Below are 18,737 nucleotides of genomic sequence, written 5' to 3' on the forward strand. Positions count from 1 at the left end.
TGGCCAGTTTCTAGTGGGTCCTCACAGGCTTAAGAAGCAGCTCTCTCATTTGCCATTTGGGTCCCAGGCTGAAAAAGTTAAAGAATTGCCAGGTTAATCAAGTGATAATCAACAGACTGTAATGATTGTTCAATGTGCAGTAATTGCAATGATCAATCAGTAAGGAGTGTGTGTGAACCATTCTGGTCCGTACAATAGCACAACCATAAATCCCTAAAACCTATAAAACCATTTCAGTGAGCCACTCAGTAGGAGTTCATTTTATTTATTGCAAGTGGAAGTGTAGAAATGCATTACATATTCTGCTTTAGCCGTGCTCTACCCATTAAGCTGCACAGGCGCTCAGAAAACTTTTGGCAGACGCAGGCAGGAGAGAAGGTGAGATATCCTGGATTGCTTGGGAATAGGCAGCGCTGCTATTAGTAAAATGATCCTCTCTTAGCCTCTCCAAAGAAAATTATCATCTGGAAAGAGCTGCGTTAAGTAGTTCGGCCAGTCTTGCTGAAGGGAAATGAAGAACGTTTGACATTTTCTCCCCTTCCTGACATTTTGTCCTTTCCTGACCAGTTGTTACCACTCACAAATACTAGGGTGATGATTTTTGAGTCGAGACTGTGTTGTGCAATTTGTCAGGTTGGGAAGGGTTCTTTCACAATGTAATCTGTTACAGATTAAACCTTACTGTTATATCCATTTGCTTTTAAAAGCGAATTTATTCTATTTTACTGACTGTACTTTGAATCGTACTTTTGTCATCATCTACAGCAACAACTGAAGCCTTCAGATGAACTAGTTTGCTTTAAGCTCTAAAATGAGTGATGTTTCTCATTATTTCTCACTCTAAATCGGGAGTGCTGTGTACATTCATAGAGACAGTTGAGGCTGGTTATTTCCAGGTGATGGATAATATTCACACACTTCAGGTGATTTGGATTGATTGTACAGCCACACATGTGCTCGCTGTTTAAATAAATTGGATAATAATGATGTGGTTCCTCTTCTCAAGGTTTCAATTAATCACTGGAGTGTTTCTTAAACTACGGGTCAGTACCCAAAATGGATCACAGCAAGCCTGTATCTTTTGGGTCCCAACATGGGTTCCAGTTTGATTGAAACTGCCTCGCTCTTTAAAGTCCAAGCCCCCCCTGTGGTGCTGTAATATTACTACTGTAATTACAAGGACAAGACGATGTCACATGGACTGTAGGGTGACCTTGCTCTCAAACTTCAGGATTTCAAAACATTTGGCTTGAAGTCCTGTTAATTCTCATGCATTTTATAATCATGTAGGACTTTATTAAGATTACTGTCTGGCATGTTAGCCTCTTTGTGAAAGTTGACAGAGACACTGATCACGTATGACAAAGGTCCTTACTGGACTCGAAGCCGGGACGTTGCAGTTATATGGTATATGTCTTAGCCAACTGAGCCACTAGCATGCCCCAGTTATATAGGATTTTTAATGGGTTTCAAGGCCCCTATCAGGTCACAAAGTAATGCATAAAACACTATGTAAACATATAATTCAAGTAAAACAAACATGACTTTTCCACAGGTACACAGTTTCCACATAACAGCAGCAAAGCCCAGTATCTATCAGGGTTTGATTTCTGATGCTCTCTGCTCTATGGTCCATATGTGTCTATAACATACTCTGCTTTCCCCTATGTAAATGCAGCCAGGATTCCTTTTAGAAAAAAAACCCATTATGATTATGTTACTGAAACAGTAGCAGGGAGGAAAACAAACAATTATCGCCCAGTTTTCCTGTAGCCGCGGAGTCTGCAATCATGTTCTCTGCTGTACATTAAGTGGACTGTATTTATTTAACTTCCTAGATAAAACAGTGGATTTCACAGTAATTTATTCTAAGAGGGGGTTTTCCATAGATTAAGCTCTGTCTGTGGCATAGATATTACGTTCAATATGGATGTTGGTTGAAGGTTCTGGTTGTGGAGGAAGTCTGGATTTCTGGATGGCTAGAAATGTAGATGAAAGAGGGTGTAGGTGAAATTTGCCCTTCCAATGAAAATATGTTTGGTTCGTGTGTCAGCGAGGCCCTTTTTTCTGCCATAGTGTTTTCCACAGGTTCCTAAACTTCTTCAGCCTCGTCCTCAGAGTTGAGAAACAAATCGGACACAAGCCCATGACCTAGTTTATTGCCTGGCCCATAGTTTGAGAAACACTAGTGGAGCTTCCAGTAAATTTGAATTGTTTATTAAATCTGTCAGCCTGACAGTATGTATCTATCTTCCAGTCCATTTCAGCTGGTCATTAGACCTTGTTAGCAGCCAGACTCTATCCTCTATCCAGACTCTATTCTTGCTTCTTATCAACACAGAAACACCATCATGCCACATCATTACAAAATCCCACGGCTAATATTTCATTTCTAATGTTGCTTCTAATTTAGTTCTGACAAGCATGTTCAAATGTTTTAAGTGATTATAATGTAATTGCAGTATTAACAGTATTGCTTTGTATGTGTGTGTACGTGTGTGTGTTCATGTGTGTGTATATGTATGCGTGTGTGTACAGTTCCAGCTCCAGATGTTTGACATCATCTGCAGTACATCCTGGGCCAGCAGAGATAAGTGTTGTGAACTGCCAGCACTGGTAAGAAACTAACACACACACACACACACACACACATTCTCTCTCACAAACACACAAACACCCACACACACACACACACACACACACACACACACACACTTTCATTCATCATTTTCTGTCTTTCTCTCCCTTTCTCTTCCTTGTTCTCCCTTTCTCTTCTCTCTGAGTATGTAATTGTTTCAAGCCGTGAATGTTATGGCCTCAGATAATTATAATCATGAATGTGATTACCATCAAAATCAATTATTATGAAGTGAATGAATCAGAATTAGGGTTTGTCTCTTACATAATTAAAGTGGAGAGGGCATGTCAGACAGCTTTGACTGTCTCTTTCTCTCTTTATCTCTCTTTCTCTCTCACACACACTCTCTCTTTCTCTCTCTCTCTCTCACTCTCACACACACACACACACACACACACACATTGGAAGCAGGTCAGGTCTGAGTGTGCCTGCAGCCAAACAGAGCACCAGTTATCGACGTTCGGGCTTGTACATAACTACATGTATGATGAAATATGGCTGTGCTGAGGGGAGAGACGGGCGGAGGAGGAAGAGAAGGAGGGAGAGGGAGGGGAGAGAAAGCCAGAGAGAGACAGAGAAAATGATACAGAGGTCTTTTCTGCAAATTACAGAACAGATGAAACAGCGTGCATCGTAAAGCGTGCCAGCCATAAAACATAACCATACCCACCCAGGCACAACAGATAACAGATAACTGTAATGTTAAAATGGACTAAAATGAACTTTTCAGTATAAGCCAATTTGCTATAGTTACACATAATCGTTATGAAGTTGGTCTTCGCTAATAGTTTGTCAGCAATAAAGGAGACAAAGCAAACACTGAGTGCATTGTACCACACGCCATGTTTTTTTCAGCGAGGTCACACTGCAACTAAAAAAAACTTGGGAGTAAATAAAATTTGTATGACCTGAGACAAGTTGGCCAAAGTTGACCATGTTTGCCATCGTTATCTTGTATGTCGGCAAGGAAAAGTTGTCTGTCAGTTTGGTATCTGAAACCAGCCAGTGGACTGTAGCGTGGCCTGAATACAGACCAACTGTGTGTGTGTGTGTGTGTGTGTGTGTGTGTGTGTGTGTGTGTGTGTGTGTGTGTGTGTGTTTTCAGAGAGTTGAAGAGCAGTGCCCCCCCATGCCTCATGCCTGTACCTGCTCCCAGGACAGCAAGGGACCCCCAGGACCCTCCGGACCCCCCGTAAGAACACATTTATCTGTCTCTCTTATTCATTCATGTATTCATTCATTCATTCATTCAATGGCTCATTCATTCTCCGACTTGCTCAATCTCTTCTGGACCATCAGTATGAGCACCGTCTTTCTCATTCTCTTTTTGTTTTCCTCTCCATCTGTGTCTTTCTTTCTAGAGGCCTAAATGGGAAGCTTTTCTCTCTATATATATATTGCTTTTTGTCATTTACTCTTTTGTAGTTCCTATCTATTCCAAAAACAGTATTAGTTTGGCTGGTTAAATAGTGGCTGGTGCTAGTGCTGGTTAATTTTGAAATCCAACAACCACTGTGGCCACTAGGTAAAAAAGTTAGTTTCCCGCTCTGAAATTTACTACTGAATATTACTGAAGTTAGTCAGTCACTTATAAAATAACACGTAATCATCCATTAACCAATGAATATCAGATAACAGTGAAAGTTGATAGGGGTAGTGTGGAATGAAACCCTTGAAATGAAAAAATCCCGGATCTTTGAGGGTTTTCATGGGATGGCGGTGGTATTATGCTAGAGAGACAGAGATGAGCCTGTAGCGCGGCTGAATTCCTCTCACGCAGTAGCAGGTAAAACCTGATATGGGCTGGGAGATGAGAGCAAATAAATGAGCTCATTTAAGGCCAGACGCTTTTGTCTATATTCTCTGTTTTTTTTCCTTCTTTACCATTTCTGTCTCCATCTCCCACTCTCTCTTTTTTCCTTCCTTTCTCTCTCTCTCCCTCCCTCTGCCTCTCATCCCTCTCTTTATATCTTTCTTTTTCCCTCTTTTTCTCTCCCTTCTTAAGTTCTTCTCTCTCCCTCCATCCCCTCATTTCTCTCTTTCTCTCTCTGTCTCCACCCCTGGGTGCCGAGGGCAGGGGAGAGGTGGGGATCAACACTGGTATGGTTTGAGAAAGTAATTATATGGCGATTCCATTTATCACAGCCGATTACAATCCCCCCTTTTCCTCTCTGTCCGCCTGGCCAGATCCACTTACTCATCCATAGGGTTGTTTCCATAGGCCACAGCCCTCCCTTCCAGTTTTCTTTGCCTGTCTTTGTCTTTGTCTCTTTACCGTTTTACCTTTTTATCCAGCCAGAGACCTGTAGTGCAGACAGAGCTCCACTACACAAAATATCCATGTTATATCCAAAATATCCATGTTAAGTCATTTAGTGCAGTACGTCATAAAATCGTAATCCTTAATACTTCTTTCTTAAAACAAGTAAAAAAATCTGCCATTGGGGTGAAATAATTTCACTTGTTTCCAGTGCAAATCAACTTGCTTTAAGAATTATATTGACACTAATGGAGCCGTAGTTCAAGATTTTGGCACTTATTATTGAAAATGGTGAAACGGTGTTGATGACATGGTGAAAAGTGGATTTATCTCACTCCATTAGCAGATCGTTTCAAGGAAACAAATGGAAAATTGTAGTATGTAAGCCTAAATACGACACTAAATGATTTGTTAATATGGAATATTTTTTTGCAGTATGCAGACCTGCTCTCTCTCTTTCTGTCTTTCTCTTCCAACTGTACATTTATTTCTCTTTTCCATCTCTTTCTTCATCCCCCCCCCTCTCTCTCTCTCCATACCAGAGGCCAATAGCATATAGCTTTAGACTTCCTCTCTTTCATTGTCTTTTTTCCTCTCTATTTTCTATTTCTCCCACTCCATCCACATGCACTGAGGCTCTTCTTCTCTTTGTCTCTTTTTATCTCTTGATACCTCCCTCTCTGTGGCTGTGTCTGTCTTTCTGTCTCTCTCTCCGGCAGTTAATGGGGTTTTTAAATCACATTTTAACTGCAGCAGATGGACGTAGATGAATGGCTTAATGTAGAAATCATAGCCACTGCTGTGCTAAAACTGCATGCTATTGTCAGTGGGGGATTTGATGGAGGATGAGAAGGGAATGCCATTCCCCTTGTTAACACAATATAATGGTTGTTAACGCAATAAATGTATTGTATCCCCTGTGGAAGGTAAGCTTCCCACAGACAAGAAAACTTTCAGAATTCTAGCAGACTGAAAACTGAGTTTCACTGTCAACACTGGGTGTTTACAGAATGTGTTGTCGTGCTGCTGGAAAGTTGCTCACACTCTGCGATAAAGCAAGGAGAACGGATCAAACGGATTAAATGTCTGGATCCACGGGGATCCATAATGCAGTCTCTAAGCACACACAATTCTGTCAAAATTCTGTTAAAAGACAAAAATGAACTGGAAAGCCAAGAACAGTAGTTGCCATCTGATCATAAAATTAGAGTCTCAGCACAAAACAGTCCTGCAAAAGGTGACTTTTTTAACAGTGTTGTGCACACTGAATCGAGTGCATGTACTCTTTATTTGTGCATCTACACATAGGGCTGGACGATAATTCAATATTATTGTTTATCGTCTTTCAGTGGAATCATATCGTGATGATATGAAGATTTTTTAATATCGTGACACACATTTCTGCTGTCTAAATTGATGATGACAAGCAAATTTTACTTAAAAACTATATGGTATGGTAGGAATATTATTTGAAAATTTCAGTTTTGTTTGACATCACACCTAACATTACCACTCGGTTCAATGAGATGAACATTAATTTGATTATTTAACGCGATTTTGCATACATGAACCATATCATGATATATATTGATATCGAGAAAAATCCTTATGATTATCATGATATTGATTTCAACCATATCGTCCAGCCCTATCTACACACAAGACAATATTTATGGTAACAGGGGCAATATAGGCTAATGGAGATCATTTTGAATGCCACAATAGCCTGCTCTACACTTATTATCACCATCCAGCAAACATTCATGCTTTTTTCATGAGATTAGCTGCTGTTGGTTATTGTCTTCATTGTCAGATTTGTGTCTTTGCCTGTTTCACACAGCAGGAGTCCCACCAGTTTTGTCAAGCTTTGAGTCATAAAAGTGCAACATGTCTGAAATAATATTGATGGCCCCAGTTGAATTGCATTCTAAGACTATTCTGTGCTCACTGAGTTAGCACAGACTCAGCTCAATACTGAAAATCAGTCAGCAATCAATCTAGCATTAAGGAAAACAAGACATTCTCTCCCCGTCATCTCCTTTTGTTAAATTTGAATTGTGCTCACGCTGTTCAACATCCAAGTGTGCTGTCCCTTCAGTGAAAAATGGAAACTTGCCTTTGGCATCAAACAGCTCAGTTAAAACGATAAATAAGTGAACATGTAAGACAAGGACAACAAATATATTACATTTGAGCGCAATAAAAAAAACATTTAGATGGCTGTAATTCATGAGTTTCTTTCATCAGCGGTTTTATTATGAGTAGCAATAGATGAGAGCTGTTCTGCACTACATTGTTGTTTTTTCTTCCTCTGTCTCTAATTTTCACCTCTAGTCAGCAATTATCCAGAAAGATACACTGGAAGGAAAAAAATAGAGAAACGAGAGAATCCCTTCATTAGGATCGACTTTTTCTGTGCTTTCATCACATCTGTGCGTCTCCTCTCTTATCCCTCTCCTTCCTCCTCCTCCACCTCCTCCCTGTGACCATCCCTCCTGTCCCCTCTGGCCATATAGGAACCACCTAGCCGCCCCCTCATTCCCAGGAGGGACCTATTAAAGCAAACACAGGAAGAGGACATATCCCAGATGGGCCAATGACTAGCAGATGTGTGTAGCTTGTCCCCTGTTAAATCCTGGGGCTAGAAAGGTCAACCCAAGGTTTACAGCTCCCATAGTCCTGCTGTCTGCATCAACTGTACTTACAGATGCAGTCAGATACAGTGCAGAGGACAGGGGGACACTTTGCAGACATCAATTATGTCCAGGTTGACTGTGTTACAGTGTCTTTTTGGTCTGTGTTGCAGGGCGGCCCAGGCATCAGGGGAGCCAGAGGAGACAGAGGAGAGCCAGGAGTGACGGTCAGTAATTTAAATGCACTGAACTTCTACAGACCCTTTCTTCTAATGTAAAACCTGTAATACGTAATGAGTCTCAAATAGTATCTATCTGACATCTTTCATGTGGTGGAGCCACTGCAGGGGCGGGTGATCCGAGCGGAGGGTGAACTAGCACCCCAGGAGGTAATAACGGAGGGTGTGGACCGCCCACTGGATGGCTAAACACTGTTCCCAGTGGTGCTGTAGTAGGATTCATGTTGACAGTGCATCCTGCTCATGTACAGAACTGGACGGTCCACACCCCTCCCTCCTGGGACAGAACAGCCCCCTGTCCTCTGTTCAACCCTTTGGTCCGGAAGATAAAAGCAGAGGAGTTTGGGGTGTGTAGGAGCCCCCCCCCCCACAAATGGCCTTTTCAACACAGCAGCCCTTTGGCACTGCTCCATCCACTAGACTGAATCTGAGGCAGACAACGAGACGGTCAGTTCAGGAAAAGCCAAAAGTAGTCTGCCTGACCAAAGAACTACCTCACCTTCCTTTTGGCCATGGCAGGCTGTGATTGCCACTGTTTTGTCCAAATTACACTCTTCAAACGACTAAAGGCTTGGAATATTCTTGGAAGATTTACTGTACAGATTTACTGTTTGCATCTGCTGTAATTTTACTGTGGCAGTCTGTTCCAAACCATCCAGCAGTGGCAGTCAGTGCAACTGGGCCTGGTGTTGTTGGAAATGTCTCAATACCAATACCGAGTTCCCATAATTCAAATTTGATACTAGCTCTAGAAACATGTGTTTTCAAAGCCTTTCTAACATTGCATGAAGTAGCAGGGGTCCCGCAACTTCCGCACAAAAACGCAGGGTTGTCAGTCAAGAAAGTAAGGCTGTTTTTCTCAATTACCATAACTCCCACTTTGACTTTTTTGAGTGGCTGTGTGTCGTGTACAGAACATGGACCGGCCCACCCAGAACTTGGAACTTATTTATAACATATTTAGAAGAATTACCTCCTGAAACAAAGACAGGATGAAGTTATGGAAGGCCTGTAAATATAGACCATGTGTGAGATGGGTGTAATTGTGTTGGTTTTGTAGTGTGGCAGTATTTTATGTCCTGAAGGACCCACGCACATATACACTTATACACTAATAAAAGCCTGCCAGCTCACATTTGTCTTAGCTCAACATTCTGGGCTAGGCACAGCTTTTGTAGCATTAAAATTGAAGAAAATGTTGGCAAAGTTTATTTGAACAGTTGGTGTCTATAGTATATAGTTGCTTCACAAATTCATACTCATTCATTTTCAATAATCCATTTAAGTTAATTAATTTAAGTACAAACAGTGATAGTTTGTAACATAAATTGCACAATTATTAAAATAGACCTTTAACTTCATTTACAATCATCAGTCAATTTTGATTAATCTATAGTTAGTTCAGCTTCCGTGATATTTTAGAATATAAACTGTACACTTGGTAAAACATAACTTCCACTCCCATGACATACCATTTCAGCCCTCTGTTTTTCTCTATTCCATTCATGTATGTCTGATCCACTATTTCTTTTGATTGTTTACTTGGGTAAGAAAGGCATGAAGCCCGTACAGTACAGCTGAACAGTAAAACAATAAATACAGCAGGAGTGAAGGTTACTTTGGCTGCTGCTGCTGCTGAGCCAACAAGCTGCAAGTGCAGGGAATCAGCGGCGCGAACGAGGAAGAGGAATCGCTCTTTTCTGAGTCTCGCTGCAGGAACTCCTGGCTTCCACTCATACACATGGATCAAATGAGCCACCATACTGGCACAACCTGATTAGAGATGGATGGACAAGTGTCTAAACCTGTTTCCTGGAGCAGATCTGATTATAGAAACCGCCAGTGGTAGAAACTGCCCTGAAGCTTGTGGTAATGAAGGTTACCTGGGTTTATAGTTTTAACTTGATGGACGTTGTGTGCATTGATTAAGCGCGGCCCCCGAGGCAATGGAGGTGTGTCCATGTGTTTTCTGCAACATTATTTTGAAACTGGCTGATTCACATTAAATGGAGGTTGAATGTGATAACCAGACACCTTCTGTTTTCTTTTTCTGGTTAAGAAAATAAAAAACTAGCTTGGAACTCTAACTGTCATGTACATTTACCATGTTTATCTTTTATGTTTAATAGTTTTATCTTGCAGCTTTCTTGAAAGTAAATTTAATATTGCTGATCCTTCCCACCTACTAACCCGTCATTTGAGAGTTGTTTTTGTCACAATATGTCTTTTTGTTTGCTACTTTGGTTCTTCAGTATTATTAGTACAGATGGATTGGCAAGGCTGGTGTATTGCTGTCACTGAATGTCATCAATATGTGACGGTGTTTAAAATTCACAAGTGGAGTCCTCACTGAATGAATTGTTGTGTTATCCTCACAGGGACCTCAAGGATCAGTGGGAGAGAGTGGCCCTCCTGGACCCCAAGGACCCCCTGGTCCTCAGGGACCTAGCGGACTCTCTATACAGGGGCCCCCAGTAAGACTGTGTGTCTGTACGCTCGTGTTTGTCTACTGCATGTACTGTATGTATGTGTCTACTAAAAGAGAAGAGTGTCAGTGCAGAACAAAGTGAACTTTATCACAGTTTCACACAATATTTCCTCAGTATTCCCTCAGCAGTATTGCACCACCGCATCAAGGAAATTTCACCACTACTTGAGAAAATGGGAAATTAAAATAACAGTGTAATTTAGCAAAATTTCCCTCTAAAACACAAAGAACTGTAGTCCTAATGTTTAGAGGAAATGTGCTCATGATAAAGTGTCAGAAGAAAAACCTTTTTTGAAATGCAACCAGCACAAGAACCATATCTGGGACCAGAATACGGACAGATGTGGAACCAAAAACTAAAATTACTCCCAAGCATGACTGCTACATTAGATTACAGAAGAAACACATAATGTGTGTTGTTTGCCATTTCGCTCCCACCTGTGTGCAGCAAGATCACAAATGGCGTGCAATTAGGAATGGATTTAGTATTGAGCTGTCAAGAAAAGTGCCAAAATAAATTGACAAATGTTGATACATCCCTCAGATGGACTTCCAGGCACTTGCAGGTTCTCTGCCAAGGCACGCTGAAGCTGTTCTGAGGGCCTGTGGTGGCCCCGCATCTTATTAAGACAACTGATGTTGGTTTTTTCCATTGCTTTGGTAGCTATCTGTATGGCCGCAGGTCCAGCTCAGTTGTAATGACAGTGCCCATTTGTTTTGCAGGGGGCTCCTGGAGAGAAGGGAGACAGAGGAGAGACCGGTCTGCCAGGACCCATGGTAAGACAACCTTTCCCGCACCCAAAAATCACCGCTGCATCTTTTCCTTGTGTGGTCAGCTTTACTCAAGGAGAAAAATGCTTTGACTGATCACACATGATAAGACACAGAGGTGATATGTGTGTATGCTGCGAGAACATGTTGATATGATCCCCTGCATCACAGAACACAGTGATGTGTGTGTGATTCCTCTCTATCAAATCACCTTGTTATTCTAAAGATTAGAGTCTGTCATCCCCTTTCTCTCTCTCTTTCTGTTTACTCTCCGCAATACAATGCCCAAGAAAATGCCATAAAAAATTGTAACCTAACTAGTTTCTAGTCCCTTTAACATTCAGAGTGATTTCTCCCACTGCCAGTGTGTCTTGAATGAGGGAACTGAACACTTTGTAAAACATCATTAGGTCCTGACACACAGACTATATATTTTGACTCGTCTCTAATACCTAATTTCAGACGGTCAAAATTAAAATAACCACAAACGGCAGAAACCACAGTATTAACTGGTTTCCCTCTGCATTTAAACCTTTTCAGCTATAGTCTGTGTTGTCTGCCCTGGTCTTCCATGGCGTTGTATTGTTGTTGTAGGTGGCCCACTGATAACAAATCACCTGCTAGAAGTGAAAATATTAATATTGGCTTAATGGATGAATTGGGATTCAAAAAAAGTATTTTTTTGAATCCCAATTCATCCATTTTGAGTCTGTAAAAATTGTATATATTGATTTATTAGCATTAACTATCAACAGTTACGAACATTTTGGAGAAGCAACTTGTTATAAGCTAGTTTGATAGGCTTACATCTTCTGTTACAAATTGTTGGCATGTGTGTAAATAGTAAATCCTGTTTGTTTGCCAAAAAGATACACATTCATTCATCATTCATTAATTTGTAGTTACTGCTGTTTTATTTTGTATTACCAGGCAGTGCAGTTTCAATGATGCAAACAGCAGTATCTGCACAGTACCTAGCGTACTTGTGTATGTTCTAAAGGTCAAGAGCCATTTCATGTTATTAAAAAATGTTAAAAAAGTGCTGCTACATCACATTCATTTTGTATTAACATTAGTTGTGACGGTACAGAAGGTAACCTTTTTCTTAGCTTCAGTAATTACGCACTTTGGTTTTGTAGGGCAATTTGATAATTAAACAAACTGACTGAGTGAGAAACCAGGAGGAGAAGGAGAGAGGAGAGTTGGAGAGAACAGTGGAGAGAGAGAGGCAGAGATAAAGCTTCACGGTGGACTGTGTGTGTGAGTGTGTGTGTGTCTGTGTGTGTGTCTGTGTGTGTATTTGTCGTTTGTGTGACGGTGTGCCTGTGTGTGTGTGTGCACATGTATTGACTGTGTTGTTGCTGACACACACACACACACACACATGCACATGGACACACAGACACACAGCAGTCTAATGGAATCATCGAGATGTGAATAATCATTACAGTGTCTCCATTATTGGGCAGTGAACCAATCAGAGAGGTAATTCTGAATTAATTTAATGGCGTTCTACTGGGAGCTGTGGACAACTGGAAGGACAGGGGGGCAATGTTTTAATAACTCTACCTGGAGGCAGTTTATTTTATTATGTTTTCAAGTGCTACATGGCAGATTTTCTCATTAATATATCATTGTTAAAATAATTTTGGTGACACAGTCTAATTATGTTTTTACAGATGCTATCTGTAGGATTATTTTAATTAATCCATTGCTGTGAAAAAAGTTGTTTTGACACATTCTAACGCTTGCAAACCTGTTGCTGTTACAAATTGGTCCAGTTTGGAAGTTCTCGGGCTTGAATTTGCACACATTTCTTTTCCCATAGACTGATGAGTTAAATATTGAATGCATCAGGGAGGTGAAATAATGAATATGCTGATAAAAAGCAGCTCACAGGGGCTACAGAATGCACCACACAATTTATTTCTCCATGATTTAGATATATAGAAAAAACACTACACAGGTTATGACTGAGATTTTTCTTTAGCGTACATTATAGTAATATATAATATGGAGTTAGAGCTGTGAAGACATGCAGTATAGCTCATAAGGTAGACTTCAACTTCCAACACTATTACATGGCATGCCTCATTATCACATCATTATAACTTAAAAATGTGCTTAAAGTTTAAACCAAACAGATATGTTGCAGACATTTCCACTAAAATGATTCCAGTAAGCTCTAAGAGATGTTGCAGGACGTATATTTTGCTGAATTTAAGTGCTTTCCTAAAAGTCTGCTGTTCAGAGTGGAGAATGTGGCAGCCAGTCGCCCTGCAAGCTCTACCAGCTCCATCACAATCTCACACAGTCACAGTACAGCACTATCTGCCCATCATCCTGCATTTCTACTTATCATGGAGATAGTCGAGGTCCATCCTACAATGTTTATGTGGCCGATGAGCTAGAAAAAGAACACAAAATGTCACTCTTGCCAAAGCCCGGTCCAGACTGTTTTTCCTTCAGAAACTCCAGCCAGGTTTTTGAAGTGAGCAGGAAACTTTTTACATGTTTCATCAAAGTACTAGTCCATACCCGGGGATGCACGCACCACAACTCCGCGCAGACTTGCCAAAAATGCGCATAAACAGCGTAAATTTGGGAAAATGGAAAAATCAGCTTCGTCAGTCCCTGCCTATGCCAATGCTCAATGCCCATGTGCAGTTTCAGATTGATTGGCCAACCCATTGAGGAGCAAAATGGATGCAGACAGACAGACAGAGTTTTCCTCATTTTATAGTAGGATTTTAGTTAGCGTTCCCTTCTGCTCTGTTGTCCGAGGACAGAAGCGGGATCAGTAAACTAATTAAGAAGGCAGGTTGCTTTATTGCCCTGAGCCCAGATTCATTACAGGTTATCACAGAGCTGAGGTGCTGACTAGAGGTTGACCAATTATGGATTTTTTGAAGATCTATACAGATTTTTAAAGGAAAAAGCAGATTATAATTAAATACATGCTCATTTGGGCGGCATGGTGGCTCAGAGTTTAACACTGTCGCCTCACAGCAAGAAGGCCCTGGGTTTGAATCTCGGCCCCGTACCTTGTGGAGTTTGCATGTTCTCCCCGTGTGTTTCCTCCCACAATCCAACAACATGCAAGTCTGGATTGGAGACTCTCAATTGCCCATAGGTGTGAATGTGAGCGTGAGTGTGTGTGTCTGTCTAGCGTATGTGTTCGCCCTGTGATGGGCTGGCGACCTGTCGAGGGTGTTTCCCTGCCTTCCACGCAATGCATGCTGGGATAGGCTCCGGCCACACCGCAGAGCGCAACCGGCCACAGTCGCCGCTCACATCTGCCGATTACTGATTATGGCAAACCGATGAATCAATCAACCTTCAGCGCAGACTATACCGCAGTATGATGATCACCCTCTGAAGGCTTCCTTTAATGACCTTAGAGGCACTTTCCATACTATACTGCATTATGATGGTCACCCTCTGCAGGGTGTCTAATGACTTTAGGAGTGGATTCAGTGGCTGGGTAGTAATGCTGAGATGTTCCTCAGAAAGGTTTAAGAGTTCTTTTGTGCCAGCAGTTGTCAGGCTCTTTATAATAAGTCTACATGATATGATGATGATGATGGTGGTATTTACTGTATTGGATAGGTGTTTGTGCTGATGCAGATAAACAGAAAATGTGTTTTGGGCAGAGGCAGCTGTAAAGATAATGTGTTTTTATGCTGATGCTGATAATCATGTCCCCGATGATTAAAGTTTCATATTATCGGGTGAGCGCTGTGTTCTCTTGGTGTTTTTATCCTTGCGTATTTATTGTTTTATACTTTCTTGGTGTAATGGCTATCCCATTTTCCTCACGTTGGATCAATAAAGTTTATCTTACTGAGATTAGATTCTGTAGACCAGACGAGACTAGAATTCACATTTTGGTTATTTGGTGATCCAACATTGAGCCACCGCCAACGCTAAATGAAAGCAAGTCATACTGTAGGTGTCAAATTCGGCATGTTTCACAACTTTACCTTTTATCAAACCTGCTTTATTTTGAAAACTATCTTTTTTAAGAGTGGAATCAGTAACCAGTCTCATGAGAAGAGAACAACTAGTCTCTGAACCAGCTCACTGAGAGCCACAAGACTTCCTGATGCAGCACTATCTAGCTCTCTCCCTGCATAGTCCTATTAATAAAAGCTGGCAGTGCTGCCCTGCGCCGCACTATGTTACCAAGTAATAATGTGTTTTGTCAGAGAGAGGAATATGAATGGGTCTGTGTGCATGTGGGTTTGTGTGTGTGTGTGTGTGTGTGTGTGTATGGCTCAGTGGGGGAATATTGTAGCTTCCAGGGCCCTGTTGTAATATACGGGGGACCACAGAGAATATCACAACTCTAAAACATCAATTACCTCAGTTTCTCTCTCTCTCTCTCTCTTTCTCTCTCTCTCTCTCTCTCTCTCTCCCTCTGTAACACACACACTCTCTATCTTTCTCTTTCTCTTCCCCCTTCCTGTTTCTCCCGTTCTCCTTCTGTCTCTCCTCCCTCTATCTCTCTCCGCAGTAAATACAATGTAACCTTGTCATCAGCAGTCCCCTCCACCTCTGTTTCAATTTGACAGTGAAAAATGCATCTACAGCAGCTGCAATGAATAGCAAAATGTGTGTGTGTGTGTGTGTGTGTGTGTGTGCACGTGTGTTTGTGTGTCCATCTTTCTCTTCATCTCTCTCATTTTCATTCTATTTGAGTGTGTGTACTTGTGTGTACATGTTACCAAGTAATAATGTGTTTTGTCTGAGAGAGGAATATGAATTTATGTGTGTATAAGTGTGTGTGTGTGTGTGTTGCTGGCGTAGGAGGGTAGGAATGATTTAACTTTGTCTCTTCCTCGATCTCTCACAGATGTATGGAGTTGCCCCTCTTAGCCTCGCATCCTCACTGCTCAAGCCTGATCTGTGTAGAACACTAACAGCTGTGTGTGTGTGTGTGTATCTGTCTTGGGGGGCTCCCGAGGCTAATGTGTTGAAACAAAATCACTTGATCAGTTGGGTTCTGTTCATTCATTTCTTCCAGCACGTATTCTCAAGACCAGCCTGAGAGGCTCAGATAAGTGTGTGTGTGTTTGTGTTTGTATGTGTGTGTGTGTGTGTGTGTGTGTGTGTGTCTGAGTGTGTGTGTGTTTATACCAGGTTTATGCACTTGCATACTTCCAGCACGCATGCCTGAGAGTTACTCTTCAATCTCAAAGTGTGTTTTAATGTGCACATGTGAATGCTTATTTCCCTGCTTAGAGTGTGCCTCGCTTTCTACTTTATTGTGCTTGTGTGTGTGTGTGTGTGTGTGCGTGTGTGTGTGTGGTTGAATGTGACAGGGCAGATATCATTGCCAATGTCTTGGGAGGAGATATATCGGGCCAACATCTTAAACAACAGCACGTCATTAATCATAGTAGTCCCGTCCTCTCCGACCCCTTCCTATAATTTGTAGAACCTTAACAGTGTTAACTGTCCTATTTTATGAGCTCTCCACTAATACTGAAGTACAGAGATAAATCACATTAACACTTAATCTATGACTGGATTTTGGAATAGGCTATGTGCACTGACCTGCGGAGAAATGTATGGGGATGCAGTGGACAGGCAGGGTGGCCTGCTGGGTAGAGAGACCGTCCCGTAACCAGAAGGTTATCGGTTATGTTCCTGTCAGTGTGCCCTTGAGCAAGACACTGAACCATTACCTGCTTCTGAAGCACCACTCCTCCTTGCCTCCCTGACACGCTGAGCTCTGGTTAAATCTTAAATATGTATGCATTTTAATTCTGATATGTGAAAAAAAACACATTTCTTATTACACTGTGTGTCATGTGGCTGTTGAAGTACTCTAAGAAAAGTACAGGTACTGGAATTGTTATTTTATAAAGGTGTAATCTGGAGGAATAGCAGGTGCAGGGAAAACTGATGCGATGGAATAAATTGATAGAGCTTCTCATGGGTCGAATCACTTCTTGCAGTATGAATTCACGTTCAGTGATGCTCTGCCAAATGCCATCACCAAAAAGTTGACACATTTGCAGCATACAGTATTCAACTGCTGCTTTTCTGCATTTTATACCTCTACTAAATGGATGTTAACTATCTGGACCATGTATATGTGCAGTGAGCTCTGTCAGTTTTGGGACAGTGATTTAACCCACCTTGTTTGTGTTTTGTTTAGGGGGTTCCTGGAGGCCCGGGCTCACCTGGGAGAGACGGCCCACCAGGAGGGAGGGTAAGACACCACGTTGATATAACTTATCTTGGTTGCTATTGCTGTTCCACTTTGTGCTGTGGTGGTCCAACCTAAGAGCTTTGTGATACTTGGATACTGCATATCAATGATGATATATATAGACATAATAAACTTTCTATTTTGTGCTATGAGTTAAATGAGATGGAAAAAACAATCTTGAAGCTCGCACTCAGAGAAGGCAGTTGTTGTGGTGAAAATGCAAAATAAATAAATAAATAAAATAAATACATCCCACAGGCAAAGATAAATGGATATGATATAGGCTAACAATAATATGAGATATCTTGCTGCTGACACCATTAGTAGTGCCTGAATAGGGTGATCTAAGATAGGAGCAAACCCCTTTTGAAAATGGTTTTGAGAATATACATGGTGTTAAAATATAGAATATGAGTTAAAACAGTTTATGTCCTTTGTTGTATGCAGTAAAAGATGGAAAATGCACAAAGCAAGTCTCTATCTTTAATGTTCTGGCCAAGTGGAAACACTGCTGTCCATTTGTGGGTTAGTGTTAGTGTGTAAGTGTTAAAAGATGTAAAGCACATAAAACAATGAATAATATACAAGGGACTTTGTCATGATGAAAACAGTGAACACAAGACTTTTAGTTGCTAGTCGCACCTGGTTGTTGTGTTCTAAGATACATGCAGTAGCTTTAAAAGTCTCTAAAAATATTTGCGGTACGATACTGTAAATTGTATATAATAATAATAATAAGTGGTTGCTGATTGTCCAGCGGTTTATCTGCCCTTAAAGCACAAGCAGGTTCCAAAATGCTCATCTGCTCGGTCTTATGTCCCCACCATACATACAGTAGTTTCACCACTTGTAGAGCCTCAGAACACTAAATTCACAATAAATGAGAATTCATAAAAGCCCTGTGATACCAGCTGGCTATCGTTGACGCTCACAGTGGAATAAGGCCATACAATACCCAACTGGACTGTAAATACCAACACAGAAACACAGCCAGTGTGCAGCAAAACAGAAAGAGGAGGTTTTATCCAAATATGAAATGTGATAACAGAAGAGTTTTGTCCTGGTCTGGCTTTTGGCTTGGTGAAAGATACCAAACATAATCCATCTGCTCGCTCCGTACAGGCTGAAGGGGATCCAGAAGCTCATCCCCTCAGCAGTAGATATCATAAAACCTTGTACATAGTTTTCAGGCTTGTCATGTCGTTTCCTTCGGGACACTTGTGTTTTGGCTGGAATTCCTCCTCACCATGCCAGAGAGGTTGGAGGTTCATGAACTTTTAGCAAACCCTTGGAAATTATTAACTCACAGTTTATTTGAGTTTAATTAAAGGTGCCAGTACAGAGTGTTAAAGTAACATCTGTATTAAATTCTTTAAGCCGCTTTCCCTCAGGACTGTTGTCTCCCCTCTCTGTTGCTTTAAAGTGTAACATACCAATGCATACCAATCTAATTTATTTCCATGCTGCAAATAAATTAGATTTAAATAA

At 41.2% G+C, this 18,737-nt stretch overlaps 1 protein-coding gene across 1 annotated transcript in view; it reads left to right on the forward strand.

The window, feature by feature from the left end:
* The window catches only part of col14a1a (collagen, type XIV, alpha 1a), a 137,538-nt gene that overhangs the window by 98,966 nt on the left and 19,835 nt on the right, over positions 1-18,737 (forward strand). Inside the window, exons 34-39 of the mRNA XM_071901633.2 lie at positions 2,539-2,616; positions 3,744-3,830; positions 7,705-7,758; positions 10,149-10,244; positions 10,982-11,035; positions 17,196-17,249. Coding sequence (XP_071757734.1) covers positions 2,539-2,616; positions 3,744-3,830; positions 7,705-7,758; positions 10,149-10,244; positions 10,982-11,035; positions 17,196-17,249 — 423 coding nt within the window. The remainder of the gene's footprint in view (positions 1-2,538; positions 2,617-3,743; positions 3,831-7,704; positions 7,759-10,148; positions 10,245-10,981; positions 11,036-17,195; positions 17,250-18,737) is intronic.

The sequence above is a fragment of the Centroberyx gerrardi genome, chromosome 12 (assembly GCF_048128805.1).
Source record: "Centroberyx gerrardi isolate f3 chromosome 12, fCenGer3.hap1.cur.20231027, whole genome shotgun sequence".
Taxonomy (NCBI): domain Eukaryota; kingdom Metazoa; phylum Chordata; class Actinopteri; order Beryciformes; family Berycidae; genus Centroberyx; species Centroberyx gerrardi.